At 35.5% G+C, this 26,852-nt stretch overlaps 2 protein-coding genes across 4 annotated transcripts; one reads left to right on the top strand and one right to left on the bottom strand.

The window, feature by feature from the left end:
• The first annotated feature begins 615 nt into the window (after positions 1-615).
• LOC135693316 (FAD-dependent oxidoreductase domain-containing protein 1) lies at positions 616-10,628 on the top strand. Of its 3 annotated transcripts, none has more exons than XM_065211758.2 (7): positions 616-1,343; positions 3,767-3,996; positions 4,366-4,460; positions 5,057-5,199; positions 6,876-7,133; positions 8,161-8,265; positions 9,305-10,628. In XM_065211758.2, exons 1-7 carry the CDS (start codon positions 1,104-1,106, stop codon positions 9,557-9,559), a joined length of 1,326 nt encoding a protein of 441 aa, XP_065067830.2. In that variant the 5' UTR covers positions 616-1,103; the 3' UTR covers positions 9,560-10,628. The 3 variants fall into 3 exon arrangements, with proteins under 3 accessions (XP_065067830.2, XP_065067831.2, XP_065067832.2); XM_065211759.2 differs by having other exon boundaries at positions 1,314-1,447; XM_065211760.2 differs by lacking the exon at positions 616-1,343 and adding an exon at positions 2,920-2,991.
• Positions 10,518-25,970, bottom strand: LOC135693317 (uncharacterized). Its single transcript, XM_089111662.1, has 9 exons — positions 25,962-25,970; positions 24,234-24,290; positions 20,363-20,583; positions 19,402-19,600; positions 18,586-18,700; positions 17,210-17,341; positions 15,528-15,653; positions 13,901-13,972; positions 10,518-13,059 (listed from the first exon to the last, which is right to left on the bottom strand). Exons 2-9 carry the CDS (start codon positions 24,267-24,269, stop codon positions 12,740-12,742), a joined length of 1,221 nt encoding a protein of 406 aa, XP_088967788.1. The 5' UTR covers positions 24,270-24,290; positions 25,962-25,970; the 3' UTR covers positions 10,518-12,739.
• Between the last annotated feature and the right edge of the window lie 882 nt (positions 25,971-26,852).

Here is a 26,852-nt window from a genome sequence, read left to right as displayed (position 1 = left end):
ACCAGGCACTTTTGCAATTTTACACCAGCTAAGTTGCTATGTTTGCAATTTGCTATGTGTTCCGTAATGTAAACTGGAGTGACATCCTCTGGAAAGCAGTTCTCCAGACAAACATTTTTTAGTTGTTCAAGTTCAAGTATGATACGCTCCCTACCGGTTTGTGGGAAGTGGTTCCTGGTTCCCACGTGGAGGAGCGATGTTGGGCCGGAGCGGTACGGCTCATGTCAAATATGTACGGCTCCTGTCGAATTTTCAAAATCGATAAGCAAACAAAAAACCGTAGCCAATGCACAATATTAATGCATCAAAATGTTCCCCTATCTTTCAAGAATAATTCCCAACGTTTTTCGAACAGTTTTATCGCACGGGATTCCCTCTGTTCTAGCAACGAGCAAGTAACGTCAAAAACAGCAAGATTTCAACCAGAATAAAACCGTTTTTTATAAAAAATGTTGGATCCCCGTGCAAGTCAACCTTTTTAACAAGTTTATTTAAAAATATCAAGGTTTTGAGGGTTGGATTAATCACCCACCATGTTCGGGGTCGACACTTGGTTTCTGGCGGAGCTGGCTCCGTGTACGGCTCATGCAGGAATCGAAAATTCACGCTAACGGGTAAAGTTAAACCGTTTTTTAGCTCCGTGTACGGCTCACGCAAGAATCGAAAATTCACGCTAACGGGTGAAGTTAAACCGTTTTTTACAAAAAAAGGTTGGATCCCCGTGCAATTCAACCTTTTTAACAAGTTTATTTTAAAATATTAGGGTTTTGAGGGTTGGGTTAATCACCCACCATGTTCGGGGTAGACACTTGGTTTCAGGCGGTTTAGACAAACGCTGGAAATTATTCTTGAAAGATAGGGGAACATATTGTGCATTGGCTACGGTTTTTTGTTTGCTTATCTATTTTGAAAATTCGACAGGACCCGTACATATTTGACATGAGCCGTACAATTTTCATGAGCCGTATAGCTCAGGCCCACTATGGCTGACGCGGAGTGGAACTTAATCGGATATGGTCAGATGGACGGAGATTAAGCATCGGGAACCTGTCTTCAATTGATATTCGAACAGCTAGATACATTGTTGAAGTCAGCACACAATCATGTTTAGGTCTTTGGCCGCTTGCGTCGTAAAAAATCAGAGAGTCGAACAGCTACTAGCACATCAGTGGCTGCCACATGCAAAAAGTAGGCCATGCATCTCTTGTCTGTCACAGCAAAACTCAACGAAGGACGCCGATGTCCTCATCATAGGCGGAGGTGCTATGGGATCGTCTTCTGCATTTTTCATCAAATCTAAGTCGCCAGACTTGAATGTGGTAGTAGTCGAAAGAGACCCAAAGGTAAATTACCAGAGGATCGACACCACATCCTCGCACGGAACCCTCGACAAATGGTTTTTGCCCCATGTCTTTGTGCCGTGGGTTTAAACGCAAATCGCCGAAAGGTTTATGTTTTGCTTTTATTAGAACTGCAAATCGTCGGTGCTACAAATCATTAATTGACATCATATAATATTTGATTATTTATGATTTTGTCCCAAATGGCAAATGTTCAATTTTTGATAGATTCCAGCTGAGGGGAGGGGTGGGGGGGGGGGGGGGCTATTACAAAACGTGCCGTGGCGAAAAAGCGAACTAATTGCTTTCTTTTAAGGTGGGTTTCCCTTCAACAAGTTGATTTTCAAGGGGGCCTGCGATAAAAAAACATTAATTACAATATGATTTTAAAAAGGAAACAGCTATTAATCAAATAATCTCTAAAATCTTATTTACAGTATTTAAAACTTTGTGAAGAATAAAACGAAATATGAAAATATGAAAAACGAAAGCAAAATCAGCATTTCTCTAAATAGTTTTCTTGAAACTATACAGAAAGGTTGCTTTCTTTGACTCGGCTGACAGGCTATTCCCAGGGACGCCTGCACAAGATTAGGGCAGGTGGGGCAGTGTTGGTGCCAAGGGCAAATCGTTGAATTTTTCTATTAACATAATCGAGCATTCCTAGGTGGGAGGGGGCGAGGCTGGGGTAACATGATAAAATATTAACTAGAATATGTGCCACCCATACAGTTGGGGTTTTTACCATCAAAGATTCTAAACATAAAGAAAATGTTGACGAAATTATCCATGAATGAAAAAAGGGTATTAAATGGCCTTGTCACTATACACAATGTTTGGTTTTCTAAAAATCATGGCTGTTATAAATAGGCTGGATGTAAAATTTTGATTGCCCGCCAAGTTTTTATACCGATTTATTCTCCTTAGGTTTCTGGAGTACTTCGGAGGGAACACGTCTTTTGTTTATCATCTATTACCTTTGCCGTTCTCCCCCTTGTGGCCGACCTTGTCACAGACAAACTTTTCATTCTTTGCATTTTTGAGCTGGTGTTATCTTCTTTCTAGTATTTTCTAATAGATATTAACATAACGAGAGTAGTGAAAGTGGTCATCATATTTCAGGGCACTTTTTGCCCCCTCTGCCCCTCTTCGAAGAGGGCAGGAGGGGCAGCTGCCCCTCTAGCCCCGCTTGTGTAGGCGCCCCTGGCTATTCCATAGTTTAGCACCTTTATAAGAGAATCTTTTCTGGCCATTGGATTGTTAATCTTTTAGCACCTTTTAATTGTTAATCTGTAATATGGCGAGTATTACGAAGGCTATATGGTGGGCAAAACTAATTTTGGGTGAAGAGGTCTTACAGGTATTGTGGAGCTAGCTCATTCAGGGACTTGAAGACTATTGTCTTAGATTCACCAGTGATCAGTTCCTCAACAGTCTTCCAACCCAGCCCATCAATAAAAGGTCTCATAAGAAAAGGTAAACATAATTAGAATTAGCCGTAGCTGTTGCCTTGGCCCAAATTTAATTCAACATCTATTGCTTGCATATTTTCAGGAAACACATCTGCATCCTAAAAGCCAATTTACTCCAAAAGATGCACCTTATGCTGAATTGGCAATCTGCAGAAAAATCATTGCTAGATCTGTAGAAAGTATGTAGAATTAGGGGTGAGGCTGTAAAGCCAGAAACCTATAATAGCCCCCCTTTATGTTGCAGCAAAAATTCTTTTACTGGGATAATTGTCACCCTGGGGTTTTTCATGTCATACTAAGCTTATAAAGACAAGCTGGATTTTTTGTTCATTAAAACAAGCACACAACCCAAAACAAAAAAGTCCAAAAGAACAAAGCAGGTCTCTCATTCCTGGGAGCAGCCTACTAATAGTTAGTGTGATTAATGTTAACTTACTGTTCTACTTACTTGATTTGGGCTGTAGATTATGCAATCATATAAAAATGATGTATCATGCTTGCCTGAAGACTTGGTAAAATTCATTAAAATCCTGGATGTCGCATTCACATATGGACATGGTATTCACATATCTAAAGGATAACGTGTTGCATATAGAATTTGGCTGAAACTTGGTGTAGCCACCATCAAGGTCCTATCTTAGAAAACGGCCCCCCTCCCTCATAATGCTATGCCCCTTGAAATTCAAGTTAAAATTCATTTAATTTGTATATCTGTGAATATTGCATTGCATCATTCTTCTATGTTTTCTCCGTTAAGTGCAATCCATTTTGTAATTTTTTTGAGAATTTAAATTGTATTTTATTGTACAAAAAAACATTTATCACCAAAGTTTTTGAGACATATGAGTAAAAATATATTTTTGGCAGTTTTGAGTCCTATGAGCTAAAAATTACAAGAGATTCATAATTGTTCAAAAACTGCTTGATAGAAATCTTTATGGAATTTATTTCTAGTATACCCAAGCTGCCACAACACTGTCAGTATCATCAATTCGACAACAGTTTTCAATCAAAGAAAATATTCATCTGTCAATGTGGAGCTACCAGTTTCTGTCATCAATTGGAAAACATCTTAGAATCTCAGATGATGACATGCCAGATGTGCAGCTTCAAAATGGTGCATACTTGTTCTTGGCTTCAGAGACTGGGGACAGTGTGCTGTGTGAAAATGTTGGGCTTCAAAGGTGGTTTTGACATACTATGTTTCTGTTGTTGCGTCTAGCAAGCTCAGTTTTCTTAAATTTTGAACTGCTTTGTCAAACTTGTTTTATCAAAGTGATAATTTCTACTTTTTTTGTTCATCAAAACAACCTTATTCTATTTTTTCTCATACTTTGTTAGTTTTAAAATTTTATTAAGGAGGAACATCAAGTATATGCAAAACAAAGAAAAATTATACAAATCAAAGAAAAGGAAGAATATGCAGACCTGGGGCATATAACCAATTCCTGAAATACATAGCATATTTTAGAAGATTGTATTCCTATGTTTGATTAGAATATATATTACTTTCACTCTGATATTATTTAACAAAGTTTAATTTTTGATTATAGGTCTGTTGGGGCTCAAGTTGAGTTACTAAACCCAAAAGAATTGAAAACAATGTTCCCTTGGATAAACCCAGACGGAGTTTACTCTGCTTCAGTAGGTATGGCTATTCTGTGAAAGTTGATAGCTAGTTTTGAAAATTACTTTTGGTACAGTAAAGTTCAAGTGAGATGTATTCCCAATATCTATGCTAAAAAGCAATAAATGCAAAGAAGATAACGAAACCAGCAGCAAGCGCAATGGTGACCAACAAAGTAAATGACAGACGAAGACGACAAAGAGTGAAGACAATTCTTTGGGATATCAGGGACACAGTCTGTAGTTCTTGCATTTGACTTTTGGAAACCAAGTAAAATTTTTTGCTTTTGAAAATCAAGTAAAAATAAATCCATTGTTCTATGGTTGTTCTATTAGTTCCAAACTCATTCCCTGGTTGTTCTGCTAGTTCTGTTGTCATTCCTCGGTCGTTCTGCTTAGTTCGCACGCATTCCACTAATCCCTAGTTTTAGCAGTATCAAATTTTTAACACCCTGCTTCAAAGTGCTCTGTGCAAAGGAATGTAGCAAGCTGTACACACTTAAGGTACAAAACAGGATGGCCCAAACCTAATCTTTAATGTTTCAAATACTTAATATATTCATCTGACAACAAGACTCTTAATATGTATGTAGATACAACTATTTTTCTTTATTGTAGGAAAAGCAAACGAGGGTTGGTTTGATCCATGGTCACTGTTAAACAGTTTGAGGAGAAAGTCAATTGCTTTGGGTGTGAAATATATCAATGCTGATGCTGTTAATATAGCTAAGGGTGATGATGGTATGGTTGCAGGTGCCCATGTAAGTAGTTAAAACTTTATGAAATCCTCACCCCAGGGCTTGCATGGAGAGGCGCTCAATCAAGCACCTCTGCAGGCACCTTTGAAATTTAAAGGAGTTTAATTGATGATATTTGATGATACTCAATGATGATTTGATGATTGTCAAACACCTGCTTTTTGCTGCTCACAAGGCCGGCATCCATCATTATAATTCACAATCCAGCAAAGGGGCATTATGAATTGCTGCCTTTGACATTCCATGGAACAATTGAATTTGATTGTACTATAGGCAGTAAGTGAGATTGTCTCCATTGACCTTTTTGTGCAAGAAAACTTTCAATGCCTGAATTGTTTGAAAAAAATTAAAAAGGGGCTGTACACATGATCCAACCTAGCCAGGATATATTGCCTTTCCCAAGATGCTCTGCGAAGCCAGAAGATATTTTTCAACTTAGATTACCAAAAGAAGTCACTGATGCAAAAAGGTAATTTTTGATGCCCCATTTATGGCTATTTGCAATTAAGAAAAAAAATTATATCCTGGCTCAGCTTTTCCTACAGATATTTTTTTCCTCTCCTCAAGTATTTTAATATTTTAGCCTGCTAGTATTTTAATTTTAAACAGGCAAACAAAATATGAACTGATAGAATTGAAGTGAAGATTAAATGTTGATATGAAATGAAGATGAAATGTAGAAGAAACCAATTTTGCTTTTATCCTAGTCAACAGGATAGCTGATGGAAAGTCTGGTAAAGCTAATTCAATAATCTCAAAGCCATCTTAATCTAATTAAATCAATGCTAGGGATGAAGTGATAAATCGCCAATACAAGGTCCTTTTTACTTGAATGTACCTGTTTATGTCATTCCTCAGCCTTCACAAATAATACCTAAACTTGATATAAGTAAATGTTTCTTTTTCCCAATGAAAATGGTCCGATTTGTTATCCATGAAGTTCTCAATCGATTCACTCTGATGATTTGAAAGTAAACAACTCTCTAGTTTTCCTTTGGATTAAACTTTGGATTAAATTTGTCTACCAGACTGATTTCAATCTAAAACATCACATAAACCATATTTTTACTGTTTTATCATATTGTCAAACTTAAATAAAATTTCGAAATTATATAGATTTCAAATCATGACAAAAATTTGACAAGACAAGACAAAAATGTGTCATTTGTGAAAACAGCCCTCTGACTTTTCTTTAGTAACTTTTTTATAAAAATGACAAGAATATAATTTAAATTTTATTCAATGGAGCAATGTCTACTGCATTGTTTTTTCATAGTTTGTAAGAGGGTAGCAGAACTTTTGTGGTGCCTTGAACGTTGTTTTTAACCCATATTTCAAGACCCGCTACACAGTTTTCATGGTCTGCTGTAGTTTTTTACACTTTGTTATGTTTTTGTTAAGCCTCAGAAGAGAAGGTAATTTTTAAGAGTGCAAAATCAGCCTCAAACCACAATTTAGATTTGAGTTTCCTTAAGTCATTCCTAGCAAACCCTGAAGTGCTCACCTCCTCCCCCCCCCCCCCCCACTGTTACATATGTTTCATAGCATATAGTTGTCTTTTTTTAAAACCAACTCAACAGTCTTAAGTTCTATGGAAATAATTTAAATTTCAAAATCTTTTTGTCTCCTTACATATTGCTAAGTAGGGTGGTAACTTTTATTTTCTCTCTTTATAACAGTTACAAGACCCAAGCAATCCAGAATTAAAAACCTACATATCCTGCAATAAACTGGTAAATGCAGCAGGGCCTTGGGCTGGATACCTAGTGCAATCTATTGGTATTGATTTGCCTGTCAGGCCCCGAAAGAGACATGTTTTTACATTTAGCTGCCCCAAAGGACCTAAAGACATGGTGTTGGCTGTTGATCCTTCAGGATGCTGGTTCAGAAAAGAAGGCAAAGGAGATCTCTATCTTTGTGGGAAAGCCCCAGATGAGGTGATCAACTGGCTAATTACAGATACAATTACAATCTACAACAGAAATTGTCCTATTATATTCAAATGCATGTTGAATAACTGTTTGAATGCTAGAAAGACCGCTATCTCCAGCCATAGTATGCTCAAACTTACAGGCATAACATGAAATGAGTTTCTAGTGCTTGCAACAAATATCATTCTTCCTTATTAAATTCCTTATGTTAATGCCCTAATATACAGAAACCAAGCAGCCAATGCTAAACAAAAATGGGAAGAAAAGAGCCTATAAAAACAGAGTTACTGAAGTGAAAATGGAATTTAAGCCCCATTAGAGATAAGCATAAACAAAGGAATAAAAAAAAGATATGGGAGAGCTAACCAAAAAAATGAACAAAAATCAAACTAAAAGACCTATTCAGCCACTGTATTCACAACAAAACTGTTATATTGCCATTTAATTCAATAAAGCAATTGAGTTTGAGACCTTTGAGCATCACGGGACAAAGCAGACATTTTTTAAATCACTTTTGAATATTTTTTAGGGGCTCTAGTATTGAGTTTAATGATGAGAAATCAAGGATTTCCAGAGTGATATCATTTTAAATTTTCATTTTATGTAATTATTTTAAAAAATGGGATAACATGAAAGATTGATATCTAGCAATTATTCTTTATGACAATTTTGCTATTTTTTAATCTTATAAAGATCTATAGCAATCATTTATAAAACTGCAAGTTATTGTTTTTTTATTTAAGGATCAAACCCCTAATATGATGAATCATCCTGCACAAAAGAAATATTAAACATTTTCTCAAATATTAAACTCATGGCTATTGCATTGGCAGCTTTAGAAAGAACCTTGCATATATTGCAAAACCAATAGCTAAAAGAAACTTTTCAAGAGGACATACAACAAAATAACCATTTTCTGTCAAATTTAATCTTTCAATTTTACTTATTATGTTGTATATGGCTGGTCAGCTCTTTAACAAATGAAGCAGTTTCACATTTAAAAGTCAAAACTACATGATATGATCTTTTTCAGGACAATGACCCAGATGCCTCTGACCTCATTGTAGATTATGACTATTTTCAAGAGGAAATATGGCCATGCCTTGCAGAAAGGGTTCCAGCCTTTGAGGAACTTAAGGTATTCTCTACTGTTAGTATTGTAGCAGGCTGATGTATGTTGACATGTTTGTTTAGGGTGGCAGACAGGGCGGCCAAGACATCCCTGGGACAAAAGCAAAAGACGAGGCCCCTTGCTATCAAAGTGACCAGAAAATTTTGCAACCATGCCCCTTAGAGTAGCTTAAATTCATTCATTCACACAAAATTATTTACTTTTCTAAGTATAATTTTGTCAATAGCTTTTAAAAAGCAAACATTTTACAACATACTAAAAACTTTTTTATCTGACACTCCTCAGAGTATAAAACATCAGAATAAAGGTCTGAAATAATACGATGGAAAATATATACCCAGTTGTGGATTGAAATTGACCAATCAAAAAAACCCAAGCAAATGATTGGCGTGGTTGTCCAATCAGTGCCCGCATGCCTAAAGAAAAATTACCAATGAATTCCAAGAGAGAGAAAAGCTCCTTCTTGTCTACACAATAGCAGCTTTTTCGTTTGTACGTAGATCAATTCCAAAACTTACGATTTTGTTAGTACTTTTAATTGATTCTATTTTAGAACAGAATTCATTGCTTTATGAGGCCCCCTAGACCTTGAGGCCCTGGGACAATTTTCCTTCCTTGCCCCTGGTTGCAAATGCTGCCTCTTCCTCCACTTGTTAGTTCAAAAAGTGAGTTCTTAGCTTAGAAATTAAAGGTGAAAAGTTCACCCAGAAAGACTTTCAAACTTTATATCATCATACAATCTAAAATGTATAAAGCACTAAAATAGAAAAAATTGTGTTTGCATTGAAAATATGTTGGGAAATTCTATCTGAGCTTGAAAGTTGTACAATGAAGTTTGGAGTAATTCCTAAAATGTTAGCGTATTGGTAAATCAGTCATTAATTCTATTATCAAATATTGTGTAATTGAGTTAACTGTAATGTAGTTATTGGAGGCACTTTTATATCAAGAATTCAAAATAAAACAAACTGTACTGAACAAAATTGAACAAATAGTAACTGGTTGTTCTTTGACAATAAAATACAAAATTTATATTTCTAAACAGCTGCAGCACTCATGGGCTGGCTTCTATGACTACAATACATTTGATCAAAATGCAATCATTGGTGTTCACCCAGATATACACAATTTGTATTTTGTAAATGGCTTCAGTGGACATGGAATTCAACAGTCACCAGCTGTTGGTAATGCAATCAGTGAACTTCTCATTGATGGCAAATACTCTACAACAGACTTAACCAGGTTTGGTTTTGATAGAATTCGTGACTGTACCCCGCTGCGTGAAAAGAACATAGTGTGAGATAGGATTATTCAGATGTTTTGTCTTGAGCCAGTTGTGGAGAGGCAATGAAAACATTCTTTTTGGAGCCAGAAAGCTGATTACCAAAGTGCCACATGTATATCAACAAGATTCTTCAGACTCCTTTCATAAGGAGGCAAACCATTTAAGAAGGCAGTGAATCCCCTTTGGGTCTTTATATAACTTATAAGTTGTATTCTTTATACAACTTGCAAGTTGGAAGCAAAATGCCTTCACTTTTCCATCTTTTAAAGAATGCTAATAGATATAATTGGAAGTGCTTGGTGTGATAGCCAGGGCAGATGTATGTTTCTACTCCAAGTTTCCAGTTTCATGTTGGATTGGCTGGAAAACAATCAAAACCAGATGTGATGCTGTTCATGCAACAAAGACTCTACGATGGCAAGCATCAATGGGGAATGGGGTACTCAAATATATTTAAGATAGGTGATAGGCTTGGACTGTCCCAAAAAAACTTCACTACAAATTCTAGACCAAAAAAGTAACCTGAGCATCCAAATCCTAAAAATATATGAGTACACCCCCTGGGGCTAGTAGCCCTTTATACCATTAGTGGAATGTAGTGCTTTTGACTTACCAACTTTGTTATTGAATTATTAGGAAGTTTTGCTGTCTGCTTTGTTAATGTTTACATGTTTCCAAGATTCAAGTGACCCCTTCACATTTTTAACCAGCAAACATTGTTTATGTGTACAATCATTGGAAAAGATTACAAAATGCTATGAGAAGCTTCAGTTTAAGGAGTTTTGTAAATTATCTAAAAAAAATTCCGGTTTAATCTTTCCCAACCAATATTAAAAATAAATGGAATCTGCAGTCTTGAGGCTCCAAAATTAAATTATATCTTAAATTTGTGGTTTTAATTAACAACAAAAGAGATTGAAACTTGCTAGCAATGTTTCATAGTGAGACAAAAAAGGCAATCAGTTGATTTTGTAAAAAAACCATATGAAAATCTAAGTTTAACAATAATTTACTCAGTTTAGTTATACAAAGTCAATAGATTATTACTACATTCTATTTTGCATTTTAACATGATGATGGATGATTGATTTGTCTTTTTTAACAATTCTGAACATGCTTTCTGGCAGAAACACAAGCTACCATAAATTATTGAAATTTAGAGACTGAAAAATTCATAACATAGAACACACAACGCAAAATGCAGTAAAACTACTTCCTATATGCAAATTGAACTTGTTCAAAACATACTTTCTGTATAAAAGCTTCAAGCAACTTCTGAGAAAGTTTTAAGAGCTTTCTTTCACAACTGAAGCAAACATCAAGTATTTATTTCAGTGGATGTTTTAATTGAAGTTGGATATACACATGTGGTTCTTCTATGCATTATCTAGGTTTTACAGTTTCAACAACTTCTAGATTGACATTATTTCAAAGCACCAAATGGTGGAGAAACATCTGGAATGCTAGGGTTGGTTCCCGTAAACATCTTTCACTATATTTAGTGACATTGAGAATTTTTCACTTCATTCCATTTTCCACATTTTGAACTGTTCACATCCACTTAAAGTCTAGGTCACAGGTTTGATAAGTTTTGAGGATAAGATTGATAGGTTTTGCAAGCTTTAAGGCCCAAATAATTTTGTTCAGGCTTGATATGACGTGCACGCTCTAGAATCTAGCACCCCCATTTTGCAATGCCATATTTCAATATCTCAATAAGCTTGATATGTTTAAAACAACCAGAAGTTATGGTAGGAAATTCATTTCTGACAACAGGAAATTGGCTCAAAATGAAAAATTATGTCGACTCAAACATTATTATTCCTTGGCATCAACTATAAATTGAAAGAGAACTCTTTGATCAATGAACTTAACAATTTTTGCCAGTGATATAATTTGTTATTTCCAGTTTGCGTTTAAGCTGACTGATAACTCATTAAGATAAACACACTGAAGAGCAAACAGAACCACTTGAAGCTGGGATCAGGACCAAGGATGATACTTTCCACTTAAACCCTAGTGTTATCAAGCAATTTAGTAACTAAAACCTTCTGTATCAAAGGTAAGAAAACTTCTTAAAATGTGCTTGCATCTTGAACAAGTGGAAAACATTGAATTCTTACAGAACATTTCTAAACTACTTCTAAACATGCATGTGAAATCCAGGTACAAAACTTAAAATATAAATATCTACGTTTACAGTTACTAAAATAACTCAAGTACCAAAACTCTGATATATCATATCCTGCAAGGATATTATTTGTACAATCCCTTTACAAACCTCTAGCAGAGGGGTGGAGGGAGCCCCTGGCTATATATCTATACCACCAGAATTCCAGTTTATTTTACAAATTTTGGATTTTTTGAAGATTTTAAACCCAGCAGATTGAAACCTTTTATTGGTGAATAGGCCATGGTGTTTAGCAGAGGATGACACCAAACAGTTTCCATACTGGTTTAAGAGAAATTTTCTGAGAGTATGATGGTACTATGAATTATTGCTAGGAGATACAAATGTGGCTCATAACAGCATCTTAAAATACAATAAAGGCAGAACCTGAAGGCTGACAATAACTTTAATATTGCTCTACTGAAAAATTGTCAGTCAGCCTGCAGTTGCCATCTACCAAAAATATACTTCTCTTATGGCTTTATGTACTATTCAGCCTATGCTGTAACATGAGCTAAAATGACCCTCAGCACCTTATGCTTTTTGTGCCTTTACAGTGATAATTTATCATCTGGATGTTAAACGCATCATCTCCAACAGTGTAGATTAGTTAAGCCAAAATTGTATGAAAGACACCTCTAAATAAACTAAAAAAACACCATTGTAGATAGGTTACTGGCTATAATAATGAATAGGGTTATGGAATGGGTAACTGATGGATTGCAGAAAACAGACTAAAACATCCAGTGATTCTTAGCAAGTTTGACCTATCCATTGATGACAGTAAAATATTCCTGCATAAGGGCTTGGAATATCATTCTGTGTGAAGACCTTCCATTTTGCTTAGTGATGTCAAGCAGGTCACAAATACAACTTCAATGAGACATGGTGGTACAACTGTCTCTAAGACATGCGATAGGGACTACGGACCTATGGCAAGTCAGCTTTTTCATGTGAGGTTTGTTAGGGCCAAAACTTCAGAACGGATGCATCATCTGCATAAGACTGGATATTGCCTCGTCCCTCTAATACGACCATGGCTGAACTTCCGAATCTGATGAACTCAAATGAGGTTCAAGCAGTGTTGCGCAGTCTTCACGTCGCATCCTTTTGAACAATTGATAAAGCTGCTGGACTGAGCATCTCATTTGTGAGCTGCAGTCGCATAGTAGTTGTAAAGTTGGAGAATCACCAGGACGATTAAAGTTTTCAATTTCAATCTGTGTGTATTTCAACAAACCTGCAAGACTTTTCCAATTCTTCCCAAAATAAATTTTTGGGTCTAGCAATTTTGCTAACTCTTCAAAAACATCATATGGAAGTTTTCTAATATCCAGCCCTTTATCTAGAAGGACAAATAATTTCTGTCAAGGATCTGGCATTCAGTTTCATAAAATCTAGTAACAATATGAACATATAATACAAGTTTAAACATGACAGACATCTCTAAGTAGATACACTAACAAGATGAAAAAATTCTAAATATACAAAGCAAAGTAAATCAAACCAATCAGGAACATGGAGGTTGGTTATCAACTCTCTGTAAAGAATTTCATAACCCTATTTTGATTAAACACATTTGCTCTTTTGCATTTTCATTTTCAGAAAAAGTTATTTTGAAGAATAAGCTCAAAGTCTGCCAAAACTACTTCAAACAGGGTTATAAAGAATCAAGCCCATATACTATTACTCATAAGTTAGTCTGAGCATTAGATAACCAAACAAAGGCCAACATGCTTAGAGTAATTGATTGCAATGACAGACTGTGTAATGCAATAATATGAAGAGATTGTCTTTCTATGGGCATTCATGAGGAACTACAGCCTGAATATGTAGTTACTGGTTGGAATGAAAAAAGGAAACCTCGAAAATGGAAGGCCAAAGACAAGGCTGTGTCACAACAGGGGTGGGTTGACTATGTTAGAGGCTGAGAGAAGGCCCAGGATTGAGAAAAGCAGGTAACAGTTGCTTCATAAGCAGTCTGGTTATGATCATAATTGCCTTTAAGTCAACCTGGTACATTGAACAATCAATCAAAACAAAATTGTTTAGGTATCTTTGTGAATTTTCAGAATATCATTGGCTGATTCGGGTTGAAATTATAATTTTTTTACTAAAGGTAGCAGGGTGTTATTTTGTTTGAACTTGGTTAAAAAAGGCAAAAAAACAAGGATTCAAAAAATTACCTAAAGATAAATCTTTAGCTTGATTTTCTATACGTAAAGGTTCTTGTTCCTCTGATGATTGTGAAGGACCACCTAAATAAAAGGTGCTGTAGTTTACATTCAAACTGTAGATTTGAAAATATCAAACTGTAGATTTGAAAATATCAAACTGTAGATTTGAAAATATCAAACTGTAGATTTGAAAATATCAAACTGTAGATTTGAAAATATCAAACTGTAGATTTGAATTTCAATTTTGATTTACTTCAATTTACTTGAAAATTTGATTTAAATGAATGTGTAGAGGCACTAAAGAGTCAAAAATAAGGAAATCAATTTTTCATTATATTTGTTTAACTTTTATAACTTGCAAATACTTTTAGTGTGGCGAATTATAAATAAATACATACATACTCAGACATAATTCAAACAAGTCGCACAGAAAGAAATCTTATTCACACAAAATTAAAGCAAGTCACAGAAAAGAAAACTGATTTGCGCAAAATTCAAGCAAGTTGCACAAAAAGAAAAGAGACTCGCACCAAATTGAAACTCGACACACATTTTCAGTTTTAGTCCCATGAAATAAAACATATCGCACATAAAGCAGAATGTGTCGCACTATTAGAAAAAAGGTTGCCCTTTTGAGTCACATATTGGAAAATAAAGTCGGTTTCTTATTGATGTTTGGTGTTTAGTCTCGGCTACAATGTTTTGCTGAAACTGCGGAAACATTTTGTTGTCACAAAAAACACTTCAGATGCAGAAATTTTGTGCTGAATTTTTGGAAAATCAACTTTTTGTAAAATCATTTTTCCTAACAGGTGCTTTTTTACAAGAATGAAAATCTAAATCAATTTGATCAAAGGGCTAACCTCCCTAAACATTTGAAATGAAATGAAATAAAATGAAACTTGCATCACAGTTGTCATTAATATTTCATTTTATTTAAGTGTGACCGCTTTCCTAATTGTGCGACTCATTTTGCTTTATATATGCAATTTGTTTTTCATGTGCGCTTGAGATTGAAAATCTGTTACGAGTTAAATTTTTGTGTGAATCAGTATTCTTCTTGTGTGAGTCCTTTTTAGTTTGTATGACTCGCTTGATTTTAGTGCAAGTCGTTTTTGTTCCCGCTCGAATTGCTTTGTTTTAATGTGAATCAGTTTCGTTTGTATGCGAATCAGTTTAGTTTTAGTGTGTGGCAGTTATGGGCCACCGTAGAAATCCCCTATTTATAACACCATTTGATAACCACATAGACGTCTAAGACCTCTTTCTCTTTGTTTACTAACACCCTGATATTTAGCAGTAAGTAGGACAAACATTGACAAGCTAAACTGCACAGATTAAATGAGAACGTTGGTTTGAAAAACTGTGCGGGCAGAGAAAAGCCCTCATATATCAATTTTTCTGGAAAGTCTCCTGGAAAGGCCTGCATAAGCATTCTGTTTATGATTATAATTACTTTTTAGTCAACCTGGTGCATTGAATTTAATCATAATCAAATTTCTTAGGTATCTTTGTGATTCTTCAAATAAATCATTGGATGATTTTGGTTGACATGCTGATTCTCTTTAAAAGTAGCAAGGTTTTTTTTGTTTGACACTGGTTAAAAAACAGCAGAAAGAAGAATTTAAAAATTTACCTGAAGATGAATCTTTAGCTGGAATAACTATACGTAAAGGTGTTTGTTCCTCAGATGATGGTGAAGGACCACCTGTTGATGAAGATGGTGTTGGTTTTCGTTCACTCTCTCCATTACTTGCTGATGCTGTGTAAAGTTGGAGAAAATATTAAATAATTTTAAAAAGATATTATTGCACCAAAGTGTAATCAAAATCAGTATGCTTTTCTTTCCACTTTATGTTTTATAAACACTGATATGAAAATCGTTGTTTCTGTAGGCCTTTGAAGGAATTTCTAGGGTGGCAGATTGTTCCAGTGGTTAATTATACGACAGCAAACATTATTTCAACCATTTAAACAAAATAAAGATTTGCTTATGGCCCTTAGGAGCATTCAAGGGCAAGTCAGCACTGCTCATAACTCCCCTACCTCAATTTCTTTTTCAATATATTTTCAAAAAACATTTGTTTTGTAAGGTACAGATCACATTCAACCTCTTACATTCGAAAATCAGTGGACAACTGACATAACTAAACAATTTAACATATTCGAACCAGCAGATAATGACATTAGATGGTGTTCTTACAACTTGAGTTTTTTGTGACTTGCTAGTTTGTAAAGGTTTAAGATTTTATCAAAGATTGTTTCTGTGTTACATTCCCCCCACCCAATTCCAGAGATCATGGGGGAGCAAAGAGCTTCTAAAAGTAACAGAGCCAATAAATATTTACTGAAGTTGAGATCCCAGAGTGTTTCCAGTTTACCAAAAATAGATGTGATAATCATCCAATCTTAAAGACTCTTAGATAAGTTGTCACCACAGCACATGTTGTCATGCCTGAATTGCAGTTCACTGAATGTTATTTGTAAAACCAGCTTTTCAAATCAGCTTTAATTAATAGCCAAAAATGGAAATCCAAGCAGAAATTTAAATGACATCAGTTTGTAGAGGTACAGTTGAAAAAGAATTTTGTTTTTGATTGCATCACAGAAAATGAATCTTTTGACATGTATGACACGGCCCAACTCAAATGCAATTTTATACATATTTTGGAGCTTATCTAGTTATATCAAGCATCTAGGGGAATACCTAGAATCATCATGGCATTTTGCTGAAAATGTTTTGTATTTTGAAGATTCTTCTAACCAAACAGTCTTCATAGAATACCTGTGTCTTGCTGGCATGACCAGGTTTGAAACATGCCTGTGCATTTCCCACAAAAAGGCCGGAGTCAACTCACGCTGATCTTTTTTTTAAACTGGTGGTTTTAATTTATCTGCTATAAATAATGGTTGCCAAGACCATACCACATGGAACTATAGTGGTCCTAATTAGATCAAATAACACTCAGCATACTAAATCAAAACAACCTTAGTAGTATGACTATTACCATGGCTCAATGTATCTAAATACAATACTTGTTAGATTATAGCACTCAATTTTGCTGCAAATGTTTTATCTCTCTGCAAATTTTGTGTTTCACTTGGCCTTTTCAATTTCAAATAAGTACTTACAGCTTTGCACCATCTTAATTTTTGACACACAGACTTTAGATATCCTTAAACAATAGGATTTCAATCACCATCCTAAAAATCTAGATCCAAGCCGTCATGCAATAAGTATAGGTTCTTCAATTATATCCACACAGAAATTCTATGGTTTAGATTAAGGTAAACTGAAAAAAATAAAAAAACAATTACCATCTCTAGACCAGCAATGAGGTCGCATTTTCCTTGACAAGGCACATGCAATTAGTGAAACTATTAAAATAACCAGTGTAACAGCAACCAAGACTATTACAAGTGTCATTGACCTTTCAGGTTGCCTTGCAACTAGAACAAAAAGTTGAATTGCTTTGAGAAAATTCTAAAGAGAGTTAAGACTAAAATTAGTTTTGCTCATAATCAGTATTGGCATACCATGACTTGTACCCAGGGCCGTAAATCTGTCATGTGAATTGGGGGGTCAGCAGAGCGAATGAATATAAAGTATGCAGTGGGTCATGGCACCACAAGGGATTTGTGGTATGTGTTATGGAAACAGTTGAGGGGCAAATTACTTTAAAAACAAAAGTCAATATTTTTGGATTTCTCAAGACTTTCTGCTCTATAGAAGGTATTTACAGATATTCCTTAGTACATTGACTTGTGTGTATGATTGTATGGATAACATTTTTTGAATGAAATTGGATGAAATTTTACCTTCTAGAAAGGCTAAAGAAGCATCCCCCAGACTAAATTTAATAAAATACTAGAATCGCTCAGGATAGAAAGTTTGGCGTTTCTCAGGCCATTTTAGGCCATTGTCACACATTGTGTAGGCTATTTTTACACATCAAAAATGAATAGATTTTAATGATACAAAAAGTGATTTATTAAATAAAAGTAAATAATAGACAAATTATAGAAATTTACGTAAATAAGTTAGTAATTAGGTCAAATAAAATGACAGATTGCTCTCTTTCTATTTCATACTCTGTTTTCAAAAATAAAACGGTAGAAAACATTAAAAAACGGTAGAAAACGGTAAGTTTTTATCTTGTAAAAATTATAAAAACCACTCTGCTTACAAAAATAGCCTTAGTGGCTGAGGTTTGTTGCAATAACACAGAAAACGTAGTTTGGTTCTAACCCGGCTACCAGGGATTTCCTTCTTTCAAGGAAAATGATGGTAATTTCTCCAAAAAATCGTTTTGCCCCAGATTTTTGGGGGGGTCCAGTCCCCCCCGTCCCCCCCGGATTTACGGCCCTGCTTGTACCAATGCAAGTGATAAATGCATAACACCAGACACCAAGCTTTTAGCAATGTCATAGCTTCATTAATGGTCAAGCTTTAACGGCTAAGGGAGAAAAAATCTATTGGAAAAATCACTTGTTAGGTGTATTCAGGCTCTATTAAAAGACATTGTCAAATGCAGTGTGATGTTTTTCACTTAAAACTTGAGTTAAGGAATTTTGTATGCATCAGTCAACAAGTAATAAAGCTTTCCTTGTAAACAGGGCAGGGACTGTTTGATTTGTTCAATTATGATAAACCCTCAGATTAAAACCTACATTACACAAGTTTTATGACCTACCTTCCCTACAAATTGTATCCTGTGTTGTTGTGCAGTTAGCAACTTTAAATTCATTTATTCCACAGTAAGAGCATTTTCGACATTTTGTGTTCTCTTTGTTAGTAAAAGTTTCACCCTGTAACAGAACATGGGGGAAACATTTTTATAAATATTGAAGAAGGTTAGAAAAAATAAAAAGATGTTTTATATATTTATTTATCAATGTTTTGTTGCTTCAATCTTATCTGTGCTAGTTAGTGTTTTTAAAATTTCTGGATAAGCCCAAGGCCAAACCATGCTCACTGTAAGTTCAGGTAATTTTCAATTTATCATATTTTTTAACTAGAAGAAAATATATTACTGCTTTTTCATGATCAAATATTGCAGTTTCATGAGCAATATATATGGAGAAACTCACAAGTGCTTGTTGAGACTCACAAAAGTGGAAAGACTAAACAAACTAGGAAAAATACATGGAAGTGATGTGATAGAGACATTTTAGAAATCCAGAGAGATTTGCTGTTTCTAGTACTTTGTTCAAAAGCCAAAACACAGTTGTGAGTTTTTTTTAATGCTGCCAAAAAACATCAGTGCTGTTTGGTGATCCAAAAGAGGAACTTTAGCTCTGATGTCAGAAAATGGTTTCCTGGTAACAAATTCAATAGACTCAATCATCAAAATTGTTAGCCACTTAAGATTGCAGCAGAAGCATAGACGTTTTCTATAGAAATTAAAGACGCCATGAGCAAAAACCTCTCAAACTTCACTACATCGTAAAGTTGCCTTAATAAAAAATTTTTGACAGAATAATTTCATCAAGATTGTAAAACAAAATACCTTGACACATTGCTGGCAAATTCTTTTGGTTGAGTGGGAGCAATCCTGCACAACTCCATAGCCTTCTTTGCAAGTACTGCACTTGGTACATGTTCGGAATAGGCTTCTATAATAATGTTCCTCTTTGCAAACACAAATAGTATCCGTAGTAGTAGTGCAGGGGAATTTCATCACCATTAGCTCAGAACATTCACTGCATCTGAAACAAGTGGAACAAAACTGTTTCGTAACTAAACCACCAAATAGAGGAAGTAAACCACTACAAAATCAGCCAGCTTGTTATAATCAAATTGCATAAAAGGAAGAAGAGAAAACATAATAAAAATCTAATTATAATATCTTCTTGTTATCATGATCAGGCATACATCTCCAGGATGGTAGCCCCTAACGCGGGGGGAAATATAACAGTATTCTAGCACAGAGGCAGATCCAGAGCAAATTTGAAGGAGGGGCAGTCGATAGTGGGGGCGCTGAAAAAATTTTAAAAATTGATGATGAAAGTACGCTGTATACAACAATTTCAGATCCACTTTCAGAAAAAAAAATTAATTTGAGGTAATCCTTGAAGCAAATTAACCTCTCGGTCTCAGAAATTTTTTCCCCTGATTCTCATTCTTCAAAAGGGATGCACAATTTTCAAAAAAGGGGTGCCAGACTTGATTCAACTCGTCGAGGGAGGGGCAACTGCCCCTAGTTGCCCCTAATATCTAGTTGCCCTCCCCTTAAATCTGCCACTGTTCTAGCACCTTAGAAAGAAGGGGTGCTAAACTCTTACATGCTTGTATGTGGCAAGGGATAAAAAAATTCAATTTCATTAAATTCAAAATCTACTTATGGTTTCAAACAGCAGATATACAGATAAGATGTGATAAACTGTTTTTGAATCAATCAATTTGCCATACTCTTAGAGATTTTTTTGGTGGCAATTAGAAGTTTAACTAACAACTCTATAACTCATTACCTATAACAACCAGTGTTTTTATTCTGTTCTTCATAGAAGTGCTGATATGGGCATTCCTGGCAGCTGGAAACATTTCCATTATTGCAATGGCTTGTGACATGTGTACCTGCAGGGCAATATCTGCAGCACTGAAATGTGTTGTCAGCCAATTGGTGAATATACAGATTCGGCGGGCAACTTGGGGTTATAACTGAATGCGTTTTAGATGCTAAGTATAATATCTGAAAGAGAGGAATTATGAAACTTGTTAACCATATTTAATTGGGTAGAGCATCATTGCAATCCATTCAACTCTGCAAAAAGTGATGCCCCATCTAACATGGCCTCCCAAATACCGTCAAATTTGGGAGGTCACATCAATGAAATGAACTCCCAAATAATGTCAAATAACGTTCACCTGGTTCCAAAGATGGTAAAAATGGCAAAAATGATATGGCAGCATAAATACATCTTTTTATCTAAATTATTCTTCTTGGTTTGGCTGTGCTTATTGTTATGTCTTTAATTTATTTTATTGAATGGGTGTTTCTTAAGAATTTTTTACACTTGTAGGTTACCACGCCTAAGAAATTAGGAAATCGAAATTGGTAATCGAACTTAATTAAAACATATAAATCACATATAAGAAGGAATCATTTAAAAGTAAACAAATACCAAATCATTATGACAGCCGCTTAAGTGATCAGAGTGAAGACCGGAGTCAAAACAGATGGTTTTCTGATTCTGACAAGATTTTACAGGTACTAGCGACAAATTTAAGATTTTTACACGCTTTTTTGCATATCAACTAAAAAAGATTATGGACTCATCCAGCTCCGGTACCCCTCTTTGTCCAGACAATAGACTATTGTTAAACTTTTACAGTAACTAAGATCCGTCCTCTGCAGGTGAAGTCTCAATAACTGGGACTCTCAACAAAGGCATGCACGGAGTCGTGAAATATAATATATCATTCATTTGACAAGAACGAGTTTCTTTCATTCCTAGAAATGGTATTGTTGGGGAGTCTAAGGTAGTGGCAGGGATCGGGATAACCGCCAAGCACCAGGATTTACAAGAAAACCAGTCGCTTAATCATCTTGCGGATAACATAGGAAACAAATCATTTTCAATGATCGAAATAACAACAATCAGGATTTGATTTTAATGTGCAAAGCCGCGTGAAATATAAGATGATGAACGAGGCCTATTAAAGCAAGAAATTTGTGACGCGGTTAATTGGTTCTTAAATTGGACATAAAAATTTGTGGTGTAACAGTCGATAAACTGGCTCTAAAGCAGTTCCGCTCGCTAACCATAGCTTACAGCACTTAAATATGAGCCAAGGGCATTCAGCCGTTATAAATCATGCTTGCTGCAGCATTAACCAGCTGAAAAGATCCATCACCATAACAAGATTGGCACGCTCCTGAGCGAGGTCATACGATGCCAATTAAATAAATGCTACAAGAGAATGGAAATTCCCCAATGTGGGTTTTCAAATGTGGAAAAACATAAAAGCAGGATTGTGACTGAAAAGCAGAAAGCTCGGGAAAGTAGGAGGTACATATTATGACGATGATGATGATTGACCATGTACTTTTTGCGACTTTGCACTATGCACATCGCGGAAAGCCCGAGGTAGAGAAAATTATAATATAACATTTGCCTAGGTACTTTCTGTGCCTTTCCACGAAGCACACCTAGGAGTGCCCCGAAGTTGAGAGAACGAAAATGATGATGATACTTGACAGGAAGTACAGTGAAATGAAATAGTTTCGTGGAAAGACGCCCCCTGTCTAACCAGGGCAATTAATACCAGTTCGTAGTTAAAAGGGATATGGGTATACACGCTTTTAAACAAGCAACGAGCAAATTGCTTAGGCATCGAGTTACTCAAGGGCTCAGGAATGAAGCTGCAAGTAACTTAAAAAAGGGATTCCGGCGTAAGTGGAGGAGGAAGGTGCAAGTAAAAAATTCAGGCGCATCAAATATAATGTACTTATAATTCTTGCTACACCAGGTATGACGAGGGGCAAGCCCGAATCTCCGTTCTCAGAGAACCTGGACAAATTAAGAAACACATCTCAAACGTCACTGATTTAATCATCTAGCACGTCTCGTAAAAATATTTTGACATTCCATTTCGTAAATAGTGAGGGAAATGAGACTTGTGCAAATTGTGATACAAGCATCAAAATTTCAGAAAATACTAAGTTTGATGCGCTGAACAACATGTGATGTAGACCCAAATCATCTCTTGCCCCTAAGATCTATTTTTAGACTAGAGTTCTTCGGTCAAGGTCCCTAATTGTACCATTGGTCATAAATGGAGAACGCCAGGTCGAAGAAAGTTGAAATTCACAATACAAAGGCAGTTTGATACGTTGAAAAAGATGTGACATCAAATACCGTGAATTTCAACTTCTATGACCTGGTGTTCTCCATTTATGGTCAATTGTACAATTAGGGGTGTGGACAAAAGTACCTCAGTCTAAAAATAGAAATTAGGGGCAAGATGTGATTTGGGTCTATGTCACATGTTGTTCAGCGAATCAAACTTGACGCTCTCTGAAATCTTGATGCCTGCACCACAATTTCCACAATTCTGCTGTATTTCTGCACTAATCTCCTGCACTAAAAAGAAGACCACTTACTGAATTAAAAGCCTAAAATTCCCAGAACTTAGTTTCTTATAAAAGAATGCGTGTGGTCCAGCAGCTAAGAGCTTGGTGGTATCGTCAGTGCTACCGTTGCCACGTCATGAGAGGGCAATAGAAGATCGCCAGCGACATAAAATCATATATTTCATATCTGCTAGTATTCTTTTTCTAGACTTCCCTAGTAGTGTTGCTATTCAAAACAACCCTGATTCAACGACACTCGCCTTTATTCACTTTACCCATTTTACCATAGGTACTGGGCACTGTGTCAGAATCAAAATGGCCAAAAGGAAAAAACCACACAATGACAGCATTGTCGACCCGAATTTTTAGCTGTCTTGTAACGAATTCATCTACATAAAAGCCTGCTTCGAAAGTGTTGCCCGCCTTCTTAAATGCGCGTAAAGTGTGCATCCACATGTATGGAAAAGCTCTTTCAGAAAGCTGTGCTGATAGTTGGCGTGACAGAATGGAGGCACCAGTTTACTTTCTGCCTTTTCAACCTTTCGATAGGACATCAATTTGCAAGGCACAGCTTAGTAGCTTCCTTAACTATTTAAGTTAATATAGAATTCAAGAGAACGGAAGTGCTCTTGAGTATGGTATTAATATGATACTAATATGGCATTAGCCACATGACAAAGCAACTATTAAGCCACATAACAAGCTTGAAAAACAAATCAATCAATTGGTCAAGGACAGCTGCAGCTGCAATGAATTTTATTCTAGAAATATCTATCGTCAAAATGCATTATTGGCATGATATCATTACTTACGAAATAGCTGACAGTTTAATATTTTGATAAGATCAAGCCTAGATCTTCTAGTACAGGTAGTTCGAATATCTGATGATTTTTGACAAGAAACAGAAATAGAGGCTTTCGGATGTTTCGTGGCATCGTTTGAACTAACGGGGCCAAACCCCCTCGGATACAATACCCTTGTATACTTTCCCCCATAGCACAAAATAACGGAGAACCAATTCTCCTCGTTAAAAACCGAGGCGTTGGCGGTGTGTTTGGGCTACCTTAGTCTTGACAGTTTGCACGGGCATAATTGAAACGCAATTCCCTTTAAACTTTTAAGCTTATATCTAGACTATCTTCGTAGCCTAGAAGACAGATTGTAACTTTCGTCTTCAACTTGAAATCTGTTTGTTTATCTTGTTTTAAATAAATGCAGCTTCTTGTGGAAGGGAGAAGTTTAATAAACTTTTGTTGAAACCTTACCACGGATAAAACTGCTGTTCTCGTAGAAATGTGCATTCTGTAAAATTCATCTAAAACCTACGAACAAAAAGAAACTTGTTATTTCTTTAGCTTCTTACTTCCACCGTAAATTCACAACCCTTACAATTAAAACAATTAAAAACAAGCTTTGCATTATTTAGTATCCACGTTATCGATAAGCTGACAATTATCACAATCTCTATGACTATTTTGGCCAATAATACTCTTGCAAACCAGTATTTGTTCAATGTTCAAAAATACCGAGAAACGACTTTTCCAACTTTCCATCATTGAGTGGCATCCCAATTGGAGCTATTCATTTGTCCCAAAAAGCTTTTGTTTAGAGATCAGTGGTGTTTCCATACCTTTGAGAATCCTTCTAAAGGACTAGATGAGGCAGTTCGTTCATGACTAAACGAGGTTGTAAGTTCATGACTAAACGAGGCTGTCCAATTCTTTCAACTATTGAGAAGACGACTAGCGCGAAAGCATAGGCATAGAAAATTTTGCAGAATGATAAAGACAGTATAGAAGAACTGCTTGAGAGACCTCCAAAGAATACTTGCGGTGAAGATGATTTCGAAAAGGAAACATGGAACAACGCAATGTGAAAAGATAATAACGAAAACTTCAATAAAAATGAATTATTTACTGACTTTGGCACAGACATACAGGGCGTGCTTGGAGTTATATTCCTTAACAGAAAAAGTAGCACAGATAATTTGAACCTGCCTTGTGGAAAGGTAGGATTTCAGACCAAATCATAGACTAAGGTTTGCTTGGTTAAAGATACTGATAACTATAAAATGCAGAAGCCAGAACTTCTGAGTAAATTTTGAAGCAAATTGACTAAGTAATGTCTCATGCACCATTTCATTAAAAGGCTGACAGGCTGACTACCGTGATTGCTAGATCTCTATTCTGCGTGGTCCGCATAATACACTAGAAACGCATCTATGGAAAAAGCATCTGGACGATTATTACATTAATCAAATGATATAAAAAATAACGAATATCAAATGAACGAATATTTCAAAGCATTGAACGCTTTAATGCACAAAAAACGATTATTAATGTAAAATATTTCAAATTTGAAAAATTTTTAGTCAATTTGAGACAAAATTATAACTTTCAAAAACGGCTGTCGGCATAGAAACAAAGTTTGTCCCGCAAACCCAGAAAAGCAAACCACTGTGGCTGAAAGTTTTCCCAGGAAAATGTAAATGATAGCGAAAAATAGCTAAACAGAAACCTGAAGTAATACATTTGTATACCCACATCATCATTAAATCATAAAATTAAATTATTTTACCAAATTATCACTGTTCCATTATCATAATAAATTAAGTCTTGCTTCAATATAGACACATTAATCAAGTTTTCGTTTGCATGTTAAGACTTCTGGCTAAAAAATAAGCTCATTCCCAAAATAGCAGTTAATATTTCACGAAGAGAAATAAAAGATTATTATACCGTCAAAATGGTTAGCAAGACAATTTGATTCCCAGAACAAAGAAGAAAATTTCAGAATTCGTTTGTTCGTGAAGATCAATGCGAACTTACCCTGGGCGATTTTAACAAGGACAATCAACAAAGAGATGTCAAAGAACTCTACAGATGTCGAATTTCCACGGCGCTCGATTGCTCATATATTCCCTAAACAGGCAGTTTTACATCGGCAGTCTTTTAACAAATAACATCCAGACATTAGGTCATCTAAATACTTACAACAGCCAAGCTGTGCTAACCTGTGATCAAAGACTAAAACCTCGTAATCCAAACAACCTCCTTATCAACACACCATATTGTAGTTAGCCATTTATCGCACAAACCAACTGGTCCAGCCATTGAAATTCAAATTACATTGTATTTAGATGAACTTGAATTTCCGAATAACTGTTCGTTTTTGCTTTAGCTCCATGGCTTCTTATCATATTAAAGTGATTAAATGACAGATTAGTTAAAGTGCAAATTTCTACTGGATTTTCTGCTATCAAGACATTGTCACTTGTTTCATAGCTTTACCCTTCATAAGACACTTTAGTTCAAGGCATCGATAAAATGGTTTTTTGTGACAAAAAGTGACGAAACTGTTTCTGGTTTTCCAACGTTTATTTGAAAAAATATGATCTCGACGAATGCCCCTTACGGAATATCGCTAGGTTTGAAAATTGTGACGTCAGTAATGATGATTACTGTTTACCAGTCTCTTTTACACTGCTCGATGCCGTTTCTATTGATGTCATTATATCTATAGAAAACTGGTGTGTTAGAATGAACTACGATATCCTCCTTTAAGGAGTCAGAAAGGATATACCTCGCCATTCTCCGTAAAAACAAACTGAATAAAAAGAAAAAAGGAAAGAAATTTTGTGGCAGTGTTGGGGTGACTCGTAACAATGGCCTAAATAAAATGGTCTAAGTTTAGATAAATGGAGACATGTGAAATAGTTATTCACTTATTCTCTATTCAAGACACCCCTTTTAAGACGTTTAAACAAAAATCTATTTTTGGTAACAAACTTTTGATGTTGCGTTATCAAACTTTTGATAAATGATTTGATTTTTCAAACTGCTAGATCAAATTTTTCACACGAAACAGAATTTTTTTGGTAGTTC

Source organism: Rhopilema esculentum, chromosome 11 (genome assembly GCF_057945365.1).
Source record: "Rhopilema esculentum isolate cy_ngs chromosome 11, ASM5794536v1, whole genome shotgun sequence".
Classification (NCBI taxonomy): Eukaryota; Metazoa; Cnidaria; class Scyphozoa; order Rhizostomeae; family Rhizostomatidae; genus Rhopilema; species Rhopilema esculentum.
Note: the sequence above shows the minus strand (reverse complement) of the source record. Positions and strands in the feature narration are given on the sequence as shown.

Excerpts from the sequence above, each read along its gene's own strand:
- LOC135693316 (XM_065211758.2), top strand. The coding sequence starts at position 1,104 with ATGTTTAGGTCTTTGGCCGCTTGCGTCGTAAAAAATCAGAGAGTCGAA. Across the intron at positions 4,461-5,056 it reads AGTTTACTCTGCTTCAGTAG|GAAAAGCAAACGAGGGTTGG; the intron begins GTATGGCTATTC and ends TCTTTATTGTAG. Across the intron at positions 7,134-8,160 it reads GTGGGAAAGCCCCAGATGAG|GACAATGACCCAGATGCCTC; the intron begins GTGATCAACTGG and ends GATCTTTTTCAG.
- LOC135693317 (XM_089111662.1), bottom strand. The coding sequence starts at position 24,269 with ATGCACATTTCTACGAGAACAGCAGTTTTATCCGTG. Across the intron at positions 19,601-20,362 it reads AAAAACACTGGTTGTTATAG|ATGCAGTGAATGTTCTGAGC; the intron begins GTAATGAGTTAT and ends CACTTGTTTCAG. Across the intron at positions 18,701-19,401 it reads TTTGCCAGCAATGTGTCAAG|GGTGAAACTTTTACTAACAA; the intron begins GTATTTTGTTTT and ends GTTCTGTTACAG.